The sequence below is a fragment of the Amphiprion ocellaris genome, chromosome 8 (genome assembly GCF_022539595.1).
Source record: "Amphiprion ocellaris isolate individual 3 ecotype Okinawa chromosome 8, ASM2253959v1, whole genome shotgun sequence".
NCBI lineage: Eukaryota > Metazoa > Chordata > Actinopteri > Pomacentridae > Amphiprion > Amphiprion ocellaris.
The window spans coordinates 36,490,109-36,502,689 of NC_072773.1; the positions used below are offsets into that span (position 1 = coordinate 36,490,109).

The 12,581-nt window shown below is 36.9% G+C and overlaps 1 protein-coding gene across 6 annotated transcripts in view; it reads right to left on the minus strand.

Annotated features, from left to right (window-relative positions):
* Positions 1-379: 379 nt before the first annotated feature.
* Positions 380-12,581, minus strand: part of LOC111585305 (uncharacterized) — a 50,007-nt gene continuing 37,805 nt past the window's right edge. For 4 of the 6 annotated variants that reach the window (XM_055012701.1, XM_055012700.1, XM_055012703.1 and 1 more), the window contains exons 16-25: positions 11,426-11,675; positions 11,232-11,321; positions 9,893-10,204; positions 9,647-9,817; positions 8,760-8,937; positions 8,565-8,681; positions 6,992-7,288; positions 5,838-6,064; positions 4,614-4,672; positions 380-3,813 (exon numbers count right to left, since the gene is read on the minus strand). In XM_055012701.1, the coding sequence (XP_054868676.1) occupies positions 4,634-4,672; positions 5,838-6,064; positions 6,992-7,288; positions 8,565-8,681; positions 8,760-8,937; positions 9,647-9,817; positions 9,893-10,204; positions 11,232-11,321; positions 11,426-11,675 (1,681 nt within the window). In that variant the 3' untranslated portion in view covers positions 380-3,813; positions 4,614-4,633. Of the gene's footprint in view, positions 3,814-4,613; positions 4,673-5,837; positions 6,065-6,090; positions 6,290-6,991; positions 7,289-8,564; positions 8,682-8,759; positions 8,938-9,646; positions 9,818-9,892; positions 10,205-11,231; positions 11,322-11,425; positions 11,676-12,581 lie in introns of those variants that run through there. The other 2 variants (XM_055012702.1, XM_035941248.2) reach the window with 2 other exon arrangements.

Consider the following 12,581-nt stretch of genomic DNA (forward strand, 5'->3'; position numbering starts at 1 on the left):
AACATTAGAAGTTTTACTGATATATATGGAATCACTTTAGATATTTTTAGGAGTTTTTTGGAAGATTTTTACTCATTTTTTGAAAATATTTACAAGAATTTTCTTGCCAAATTTCGACTTTTTAAAAATAAAATTTTCAAGGTAAATTTTTAAGGAATTATTGGAATTTTCTTCCTGAAGGTTTTGCAAATTTTCAGAAATTGGGGAATTTTGTTTGCTGGATTTTTGGATTTTTTTTCAGACAAGGAAACAATATTTTTTGGTGCCTGTAAATGAAGACAACAGTAGGATTAATCCTCTAAACTCAACTTGCTGCATCGTGTTTTAACCAGAATTGGCAAACTAACAACAAAGAAAAAACAAAAAAAAAACAACATAATGAGACTTTGGATAAAGTATTTATGCCATATATTACTGCATGTTTCAACATAAACAAAATGATAAATTACAGAAACACATTCTACAATCTTCATGACATGAAATCAGTAAAATACTTCACCGTGAATTCTCAGGGTGAACAAGATGAGTCTCAAAACAGTTCAAGAAAGGCCGAACAGAAAGGACTGACGTGAATTCAGTGAGAAAAAGAGACTTTAGAGCACAGCTGAAAGAGAAAAGAAATGATTTTTTTACCATAACGGTGCAAAATTAGAGGAGACAAACCTGAAAAATGCTTAATCCCCTCAATAAACACCCCAAAACGGACCCTGGATGGCGACTCATACTGGCACAGTAACAGCTATAAATCCCCGTTATACAGAGAACCACTGCTGCCCCTCAGTGGGGCAGATAGTAGAAAGGTGGAAGCACAAAGAACACCAGCTGTTACTCATTATTTTGCATTTAAATACTCTGATGTAAGTGAGTGTATGCAAGGTTCGATCCAATATTATCGGCCTGATATCGGCATAAAAATGTAATATTGGTCAATATTGTCATTGGGGGGTTTTTGCCAATCATGAAAACTAATAAAATAATGCCTGGATTTACTGACTCATAAAGGGAACTGTTGTTTGAGACAATTAAAAAGAAAAGAGGCATAAATATGGCTTTTGTTCCATAACGTAACCCTCATCAGCACACGTGGCAAAACCTATTTCATCTGTTCCACATTTCTGTACCTGTCCATATCCTCTCAATATATATTTTCCTAAATCGTGTGTCGTCTGTAGATACAAACATGAAAGAAACAATGAAATTACTATTGATATTGCTTACAATATTAGTGTAAGAACTCCTGAACTGAAATGAAACACGATGCAACCGAAGAAGTCATCACAAGAGCAGCATAACACAAACGTACATAAATTAAAGATGCACATGATTTTTTCTATATTTACACCACAAACCTGGTTGGAACCACATAAGCTTTGGTTTATGTGATGGCAACTATGTGGGTGACAACTACCTAAAGGGACTGAAAAACCCAACTTACAAATAAATAAATATGACAAGTTATAAAGCTAGAAGTTATATAGCCCAGGTGTACTGATGAGGGTTAAGTTGAAGCAGTTTTGGGGCATCACAATATATGTGATGTTACCTAAAATTAGTTATATAGCCCACAGATATCGGAATCGGATATTGAGAGTTGGACAATATCGGCATATCGGTTATCGGTAAAAAAGCCAATATCGGACACCCTGATTTTTAATAAAGCATTATGTTTAATTGAGCGTATCTGCATATTTTTAGGGAGGAAATAGAGATGCAGCGTGGCTCAATCGGCTTCATCTGTGCTAAAAATATGCCGCAATCATTGTCCGTGTCAGCCGCTCATCTGAGGAATTATCGTGTCTGAGGATAGAAGGAAGTGGAACAGTTTGGTGCCACATCCTCTTATTACTGCAATCAATTCCTCTAAATTCAGGAGAAAGAAAATCCCAAAACCCCTGCAGCTGAATAATCACGTCATAAATATTCAGATAATAATGAAACACAAAAGAAGAAAGAAAGCAAGAAAGAAACTGATAGAAAACTGAAAAAAAAAACATCATAAAAAGTTAGTGGCTTTGAAAGAAAACAAACTCATGATTCACTCAGATTTTCCTGCTGATAAAACCTTCTCGTCAGTAAAGAAAACATGAAAATATGTTTAAAAAGCCGTCAAACAATCATAAAGGTGAAGCTGGAACATCAATCAGTGTGGAACCATCTGTGGACCCTAAATAAGTGGTTTTTGCCTGCAGTCAGTGTGCAGCAGTTTGTGCTGATTGTGATTCAGTTTTTCAGGATTGTGTCTCTGCATTGAACGAACATGAAGGTAGTGGTCTGTCCCCTCAGAGGAAGAACCACTGAGTCATTCAGGTAAACATAAAAGTAAAAAAAGACCCAAGTAGCAAAAACGTCCTCAGAGAAATAAGAAAATCTTCATAGAAAACCTCTTAAATGTGAATCCCTATACCTCCAAATGATCTGACCTTTCCATTCGTGCAGCTTCCAGATGTTTCTCCATCTATGGCCAGAAGTTCTTCAGCTCATCCTGGGCTCTCAGCCAGTCCAGACACCGTTAATCTCCTTGTAACCAAAACAATGAATAAATGAAGGATGATAAACAATAACTTCTGAAGCAGCGACCATGAACTACTGAACCAGAGCGTTCTCCTCTGGATGCAGATGCTGGTCCTCTGTGTTTAAATGCTACTGAAACCTCTGGATCCCTGTTTATATGCAGCTGTACTCACTGTACAGGACAGAATAACTCAAATAGCTGCTCTTTGTTAACCCTCCTGTTGTCCTGCGGGTCAAAATTGACCTGTTTTAAAGTTTGAAAATGTGGAAGAAAAATATATTTTCACAGTTAAACGTCTGATGTCCACATTTTCAACATTTTTGGGAAATCTTTGAACATTTTTTGGTGGAAAAAAATGTTAAAAATGTTTCTTTAGAACATTCACAAAAAAATCAACCAAAATCCAGCAAATTTCGCTGGATTTTGGTAGATTTTTATGTGAATGTTCTAAAGAAAATATTAGAAGTTTTACTGATATATATGTAATCACTAGAAATTTTTAGGATTTTTTTTCGGAAGATTTTTATTATTTTTTGGAAAATATTTACAATTTTAATTTATTTTTAATTTTTAAACTTTTTTTGTTTTTATTACTTGCCAAATTTGGGGATTTTTTAAAAATCAGACTTTTAAGGGAAACTTTTAAGGAATTATTTGAATTTTCTTCCTGAAGATTTTGCAAATTTTTATAAATTTGGGGATTTTTTTTGCAGAATTTTTGGATTTTTTTCAGACAAGGAAACTGTGTTTTTTTTGGTGCCCATAAATGAAGACATCAGGAGGGTTAAGAGAGAATGACGTTTTGCTCACAAAATGCATCTTAAAACGTCCTTTCAGCAGTTTTTAACAGTGTAGTCTGTAGATATGTCACATAAAAACCTGGTTCGTCTCCTGAACACGCCAGAAAAAAGCTGATTTTCATGAGAGGAAACTGAATTTGCGGTGATTTAATGTGTAGCAGCAGATAACATCAAACCCACTCCTATCCTGAGCTGCTTCTTCTGCAGCGTGGAGAAGTTTTAAATGTGTTATTTAGGGAGATAAAGATGATTCTGACATCGTCTGTGGATCTTCTTCTCTCGTGCTCAGATGCATCGTGATCAGCAGATCCACACATGAATGACTGAGGTGTGATGAAGTCACACCAAACCACAGCTGCTTCACCACATCTGGACAGTCTTGTGATGAGAAGCTGCTGCCTCCTGGTTCTGCAGCTACACCACATATACATCTATGCAGTTTAGATGATCGTCCATCTGCAGGGAGAACGGAGAACCCAGCAGCTGGTGGTGATCGATGATCTGAAACAACATTTAAAGAAGAAATTATTCTTACTGCAGGGGACATTCATAATAATAATAATAGAATTATAACAGAAGAAGAAGGAGGAGAAGAAGAAAAGAAGAAGAAGGAGAAGAAGGAGAAGAAGAAAAGAAGAAGAAAGAGAAGAACAGAAGAAGGAGAAGAAGAAGAAGGAGGAGAAGATAAGAAGAAAAAGAAAAGAAGAAGGAGAAGGAGGAGAAGGAGAAGGAGGAGAAGGAGGAGAAGGAGGAGAAGAAGATAAGAAGAAAAAGAAAAGAAGAAGAAGGAGAAGGAGGAGAAGGAGGAAAAGGAGAAGGAGGAGAAGAAGAAGGAAAAGGAAGAGAAGAAGAAGAAGGAAAAAAGAAGGAGGAGAAGAAGGAAAAGAAGAAGGAGGAGAAGAAGGAGAATGTGTTCATGTGTAGCTTCACAAAGCAGGATTAAAAACTGAATTAACAGAAAGACAAAAAAGAAACTATACAACAATAAAGAACATGTTTGATTGCAGCGCTGTTCAACGTTCAAAACCATGAAATCAACTGGAAAAAGTAGATGAACAGACACAACAGAAGCTGAGCTCTGATCTGAGAAGCTTCCTGAAGCTGTAAATAAATGGCTGTAAAAAGATGTAAACCTTCTGATTTAAAACACTGATCTGGGATGGCTGCTATTATTCAAATATAAACTACTCCATTCTAAAACAGGAACGCCCACAATTTGAAGTTGAGATTTGGTTCATTTTCTTGCTATAAATCTGCAGGAGGGTTAACTTGATGTGAATAAACCAACATCACATCCTCACCTCCTGCCGGAGATCCAGGGTTAAACTTCTGTAGATTTCCCCATTAATATTTCCTCACTCTGCAACACAACACACCAAATATCAGATTATACTTCAGCAACACATGCAGGTATCAGGTAATAACGCAGATTCTTCCTGATCCAAACTCTGTTCTACTGGAAAACATTTTTTATTTACAGATGATTTAATTTAGGATCATCAATAATAGAATGGAAAATGATGTTTTATTTACCTCTAATTAGCCCAAAGAAGCACATAAATGAGATTTCAATATATAATTGCGGGACTTTTTGTAACATAGTTGACATTTTAGTGATATCCAGTCATTTTTTAATAATAAGTGATTGGTTCCATAATAAATAATTATGAAATTTGTAAAGACATGATCATAATGAACATAAAAAACATTAGGTTTTTTTTTTTACTGTTAATAAAAATGTGTGCAGATATATCACATGGACTTCAAAGTCACTCAGTTATAGATTGAGCCGGACAAGTTTTGAGTCATTTTGAACAGTTTTCTTGTCATTTTCAACAAGTTTTATATCAGCTTGGATCTTTTCTCATCATTCTGGATCATTTTTGTGCCTTTGGGAGAATTTTAGAGTCATTCAGAGCAAATTTCATGTCATTCTTGATTCATTTTCTGCAATTACGGATCATTTTCAAGTCATTTTGGACAATTTTCTTGTCATTTTCAACAAGTTTTAAGTCAGCATGGATCGTTTCTCATCACCTTGGATCATTTTTGTGCCTTTGGGATAATTTTAGAGTCATTTAGGGCAAATTTCATGTCATTCTTGATTCATTTCCTGCAATTACGGATCTTTTTCAAGTTATTTTGGACAATTTTCGAATGATTTTGGACAATTTTCTTGTCATTTTCAACTAGTTTTTTGTCAGCTTGGATCTTTTCTCATCATTCTGGATCATTTTTGTGTCTTTGGGATAATTTTCGAGTCATTTAGGACAAATTTCATGTCATTCTGGACTCATTGTGTGTAATTATGGATCATTTTCAAATCATTCTGGACAAGTTCTGACTCATTTTGGACGATTTTTGACTAATTTTCAACAGGTTTTGTGTCTGCTATCTGAATGATAGTTGGGCACTAACTCATATTCAAACCTTTTCTGAAAGCCTTTCCAGCTGCTACTATCAGGAAAATAACCTCAGATTGAGATCATTTTCTTCCATTCAGCGGGCTGCTTTGTCACTTTCACCTGAGCGATATGTGAAGGTTTGGAGGCGACGCCCGGCTTCTTCCTGGTCCCTGCAGGTGAACAGTTCCTCCTCAGGCTGGGGGTTCCACAGAGAGGAGGGTGGGTCTTTGAGTTCTGGGACACAAACGAGGAATCGTCCACTATTTCTCCACTGATGGTGGATAGACAGCTGTGGTCTGTGCTGCTGAAGACATTCATGCAATCCCCCGATGATTCAGTGCTGTCCACTAAGAGCAGGAACACAGGAAACATGATGCAAGTTCAAACTACAGCAATGAATAGATACCTGAAGGTAAAACATTGGTGGGAATGTTGCTGCTGTCGCCACCAGATGGCACCAAATAAAAAGACATTCAAATCTCTAGTCCAGGAGAGTCAAACTCATCTTAGTCCAGGTTCCACATCCAGTCCAGTCTGATCTCCAGGGACCAGTAAAACCACAGCATAATAACCTAGAAATAACCACAACTCCTAATGGTTCCTTTGTTTTAGTGCAGAAAAGTAGATTGTGAAAATGTTCACATTTAAGGAATGATCTTTTAACAAAACATCATGAGCAACCTGAAATTTCTTATGAAAGAAGTTAAATTTCATCAACATTCAGCCTCATTTTATCATTTCCACATTACAACTTCCAGATCACAGAGTGTCTACAAAGGAACACAACATTTAGTCACAGGAATCTGGAACTGAACCATAGAGGATTAAACTATATGATGAAAACGACAATTCATAAAAAAATCTACCAAAATCCAGCGAAATTCACTGGATTTTGGTCGATTTTTTTGTGAATGTTTTAAAGAATCATTTTTAGCATTTTTTTTAACCAAAAAATTTTCAAAGATTTCCCAAAAATGTTGAAAATGTGGACATCAGAAGTTTCACTGTGAAAATACATGTTTTTCCACATTTTCAAACTTTAAAACAGGTCAGTTTTGACCCGCAGGACGACATGAGGGTTAAAGGTTTACGTGAGTTTAGCTTCATGCAGTGTTTGTGTGATTTAGATTTATTTATTTATTTATTTATTTATTTATTTGTGATTTAGATTTGATCACATTTCTCTGACAGAATTCAGATTCTCACTCAGAAGTCGACTGCAAACAGAAGCGTCACTCTTCTGATGAAAAACTAGAACATTTAAAGAAACTCACTCATTAGAGGGTGGCTTCTCCACCGTTCGCAGCTCTGGTGGAGGTGAAGCTGATGAAGATGCTGATGAAGATGCTGGTTGTTGAGTTCGTTGTCGGTCACGGCGTCGGGGGACGAGCAGACGGCCGGATTGGCATCGACTCCCTGCGACTGGTTCCCAGTATAACCAGCTGGAGGCAGCGAGCCGCGGCCGGACGAGGAGGACGACTGGCTGAGGGTGGTGGAGGCGGTGCTGCCGGAGCCGATGGATGGAGGACGGGGAAAATCTAAAGCCCTGTGTGAACAACACGCCACAGGGACTGACGACACACAGATAGACGTCATGGATGAGAAGGTAACGGGCTGACAGCAACGAGGACTGGAGCAGCTATTTCACATTTTAGTTTGGTTAAATGTAGCCAGGTCAATCTATAACTGAGGGACTGCTGAAGTCCATGGGATATATCTGCATACACTTTTATTAAAAGTTAAAAAACTATGTTTTTATGTTCATTATGATCATGTCTTTACAAATTCCATAATTATTTATTATGGAAACAATCACTTATTAATAAAAAATGACTGGATATCACTAAAATGTCAACTATGTTACAAAAAGTCCCTCAATTATATATTGACCCGTCCAGAATGACTTGAAAGTTATCCATAATTACAGAAAATTAGTCCAGAATGACATGAAGTTTGATCCTAAATGACTCGAAAATTATCCCAAAGACACAAAAATGATCCAAAATTATGAGAAAAGATTCAAGCTGACATAAAACTAGTTGAAAATGACTCGAAAATTGTCCAAAATGACATGAGAATGATCTATAATTGCAGAAAATGAGTCCAGAATGACATGAAATTTGTCCAAAATGACTTGAAAATTATCCCAAAGACACAAAAATGATTCAAAATTACTCAAAAATTGTCCAGGTCTATCTATAATTGAGGGACTTTTGAAGTCCATTCCATGGGCTATATCTTGCAAATATTTTTATTAAAGGTAAAAAACTAAAATTTTCTATGTTCATTATGGTCATGTCTTTACAAATTCTATAATTATTTATTATAGAAACAATCATTTATTAATAAAAAATGACTGGATATCACTAAAATATCAGCTAAATAACTGTCTGAATTTAATACCAACCACCTTCTAATGAGCTAAACAATAATAAAATGAGCTGTTTGGATTGTGTTCTTTTATTAAGCTGAGATAATCATGAAATATATTTTTTTTTTGGCAATATATCACATTTTATATAGAAAATAACAAATTAAATCACTTCCCACTAAGTTCCTCTTTACAAAAACACCTCTCCAGGAAGTGAGTTAATTCCAGATCACATGACCTGCTCATTTTGGTTCTTTTTTGATCATTTTCAGTCCCTTTTGTGGTCATTTTGTGCCTTTTTGTGGCTGTTTTCAGTCTCTTTGTGATAATTTCAGGTGTTTTTGTGGTCATTTTGCAATTTTTTTGTGGTTATTTTGTGTCTTTATATGATAATTGTATGTCTCACTGAGTCATTTTGTGTTTTTTCTGTGGTCATTTGTGTTATTTTATAATCTGAGGTTACAGATGCTACTTACTCCTCCCTGGCAGCACACAGCTGACGGCTCGGTCACAGATCGCAGCATCACTGGGCTGAATATCCATGAAAGGTTTGCGACCCATTCCCATAAACACCCTCTCCTGCATACGAAGCTCTGGAACACAGAAAACATTCTCAGTATGTTTCTAAAGCCCCGACACACACTCTCACACTGTATTACTGCTGATCTGACCTCTACTGTGAGCAGCCTGGTCCCATAATATCCTCTCCAGGTCGGTGGTCCAGGCTTTCTTCAGCTCCATGCTGGAGGCCTTCAGGGTGTAGGTGTCCTCACTCTTCCTCCTGCGGAACCAGATCTCAAAACACAGACCGCCCAGTCCAGAGTTGTGGGTCATCCCGATGTCGCTCGTCTGGCAGAGAAAACACAAGAAATCTCACTCAGTTTTATGCAGTCTGGAGGGAGATTAGTGTGTTTGGTTTTACTGGGAAACTCTGCACATTGAAGGATTCATGTGGTTTTGAATTGTGACTATTAACCCTCCTGTTGTCTTCATTTACAGGCACCAAAAAATATAGTTTCCTTGTCTGAAAAAAATCCATATATTCTGCAAAAAAATTCCATAAATTTCTGAAAATTTGCAAAACCTTAAGGATGAAAATTCCAATAATTCCTTAAAACTTTCCATTGAAAGTTTTATTTAAAAAAAAAAAAAAAAAAATCCCCCAAATTTGGCAAGAAAATTCTTGTAAATATTTTCAAAAAATGACTAAAGATCTTCCAAAAAATCCTAAAAATATCGAAAGTGATTCCATATATATCAGTAAAAATTCTAATATTTTCTTTAAGAACATTCACATAAAAATCAACCAAAATCCAGCGAAATTCACTGGATTTTGGTTGATTTTTTGTGAATGTTCTTAAAGAAACATTTTTAATATTTCATTTTTTCCACCAAAAAATGTTCAAATATTTCCCAAAAATGTTGAAAATGTGGACATCAGAAGTTTCACTGTGAAAATATTTTTTTTTCCCACATTTTCAAACTTTAAAACGGGTCAATCTGAACCACAGGACAACAGGGTTAAAGCTCCTTCATCTATTGACAAACATATGCAGACCTTGAATGACTGCTTGTAGACGTAAACATCATTTCCAACGTCCGTCCTCTTGGTCTTGCTGAAGAGAATCAGATCTTCGAAGAGGAAGATGCGGCGGACGCATTTCTTCTTCCGAAAGAAAACCGTGAATTCGTCCTGTCGGATCAGCTGGCCCTGCTCCTTCAGGTTCACCTGGAGAGAAGAGGATGATTAATGCCATCTCTTAACTGCACTGATTTAAAGAGATCCACTGTTTCAACGTCTTACATCACAGTCCTGGATGGCGTCCATGGTGAGCAAATCGTTGCCGTGGCGCATCTGAAAGCGAACCAGGTCGGCGGCCGCCTGGATCTCGGCCCTCTCCCGCTCTCGCTCGCTGCTGGTCAGATCTGGAACGTGGACGGCCGGATCACACACACTGGAGGTGAACAGCGAGTCCTGGATCACGTCTTTGGGCCTGAAAGAACCGGCCAGAGCCAGCATGTCCTGCAGCAGGAGGCTGTATTTACTGATCCTCTGGATGGGCCTCAGCAGGTAGGAAGACAGGTCCATCATGTCGCCCAACTCCTGCTGCTTCCTCTGTGACCACAAACAAAGAGTGAGACAGAAGCTGGAAAGAAACTGGAGTACTGGAGTCAATATATAACTGAGGGACGCTTCAAGTCCATGGGATAAATCTGTCATACATCTTTATTAACAATAAAAAAAATGTTCATTATGATCATGTCTTTACAAATTCCATAATTATTTATTATGGAAACAATGACATTAATTAAAAAATGACTGGATATCACTAAAATGTCAACTATGATATAAAAAGTCCTGCAGTTATATACTGACCCATCCAGAATGACTTGAAAATGATCCATAATTACAGAACATTAGTCCAGAATGAGATTAAATTTGTCCTAAATGACTCAAAAATTATCCCAAAGACACAAAAATGATCCAAAATGACGAGAAATTATCCAATCTGAAATAAAATTTGTTGAAAATGACTCCAAAATTGTCTGGGTCAATAAATAACTAATTAAATGCAAACTATTTCTGAATCAGCTCATTTTATTATTGTTTAGCTCATTAGAAGGTGGTTGGTATTAAATTCAGACAGTTATTTAGCTGATATTTTAGTGATATCCAGTCATTTTTATTAATAAATGATTGTTTCCATAATAAATAATTATGGAATTTGTAAAGACATGATCATAATGAACATAAAAACATGAGTGTTTTTACTGTTAATAAAAATGTATGCAGATATATCATATGGACTTCAGAAGTCCCTCAGTTATAGACTGACCCGGACAATTTTAGAGTCATTTAGGACAAATTTCATCTCATTCTGGACTAATTTTCTGCAATTATGGATCATTTTCAAGTAATCTGGGACATTTTTCTTGTCATTTTCAACAAGTTTTCGGTCAGTTTGGATCTTTTCTCGTCATTTTGGATCATTTTTGTGTCTTTGGAATAATTTTCATGTCATTTAGGACATATTTCATGTCATTCTGGACTAATTTTCCATAATTATAGATTGACCTTAATACATTAGAACATGTAGAGTGTGAAAACTCTCAGGTTGAAGTGTTTCATTTTGAAAACTGACCTTGAAGATGTCGTGGCGTCGGTGCAGGATCAGAGTGTCTGACTGAGGTTTGTTCTTGCTGTATAAAGCGTACAGACCAAAACTCTCACTCTGTGGAGAGAGTCAAGTCAGAGCACAATGAAGAAAGAGGAAACATGAATTTAAAAGATTAAAAACAGAAATGAAAAGGTGATATCGCTGCAGTTGTTCCTCACATGTCTGAGGAAGCAGCGGGCCACCATCGCCGGCTCCCTCTGGCAGGCCTCCAGCTCCGGCAGGAAGTAGTGGCTGTGGAAGTCGTAGAGCTTCTCCAGGTTGCCGAAGATGACGCCTCTCTTGCCCCTCAGGTCCTGGGGGATGTCCAGCCGGTCCATGAGGGGCAGGTAGTGGGTGAGGATGTAGCCCAGCGAGCGGACATACTCCCTCTCCGTGAAGACCAGCTCCTCCATCACACGCTGCAGCCGCCTGGAGACACAGAGTTTAACCTCCAGGATAATCTGCTTTAGTACATTAAACCATCTGAACCCAAAACCTGCCAGCTGGAGAGGGATGAAGCACCAAAATTACACAATTTATCAGAATGAGAAATAATAAAACCCCCCAAAAAACAGACAGTCCTGGATGCAACAGAAAAACTAAACAAACTTAATTTTAAAATTGTGGTATTTCATTAGAACTACTTTATTCTACAGCAGTAGTGTCCAAAATGAGGTCCGTGGGCCAAAAGCGGTCCTCCAGAGGGTCCAATCCGGCCCTCAAAGTGGAAAAATTCCAGAGAAGATATTAACTGCAGATTGTAAATTAGTAAAACCATAAATTTAAAATAATTTCTAGGCCATGACAAGTTGTTTGGATCAGAAAGTTAAATACTAGATTGTTCTTTGTTCTTTTGTCATTTTGTGTATCATTTTTGTAATGTTTTGTCTGGCTTTTGTTGTTTTTTGTCTGACTTGTCATTTTGTTTTGTTTCTCGATTTGTCATTTTGTGTTTCCCTTACGTCTCATTTGTGTTTTTTTGTCATTTTTTTGTCTTGTTTGTATCCATTTTTTGTCGCTTTGTAATTTTTTTGTGAAAAGATCCAACCTCTTCTGCTGTCAAACGTAAATAAATTGCTTTACTAAGTTTATATCAGGCTAATTGTATTAAAGATACTCCTACTTCTGATTGATCCCATTAACTTTCTCAGATGTCATCCTGTCCTCTAATCCATCCATGATGCAAGATTTAAACAGAAGAATCAAAGCACAGAGACAATACCTGCAGCTCTTCATTGTCAGCTTGAAGCAGAAAAAAGTGCAGAAATCTCATTAAGACTCACAGGATTAGTCAAACTCGAAGCACATCTTGACATTTGCCGATTTAATGAAGGT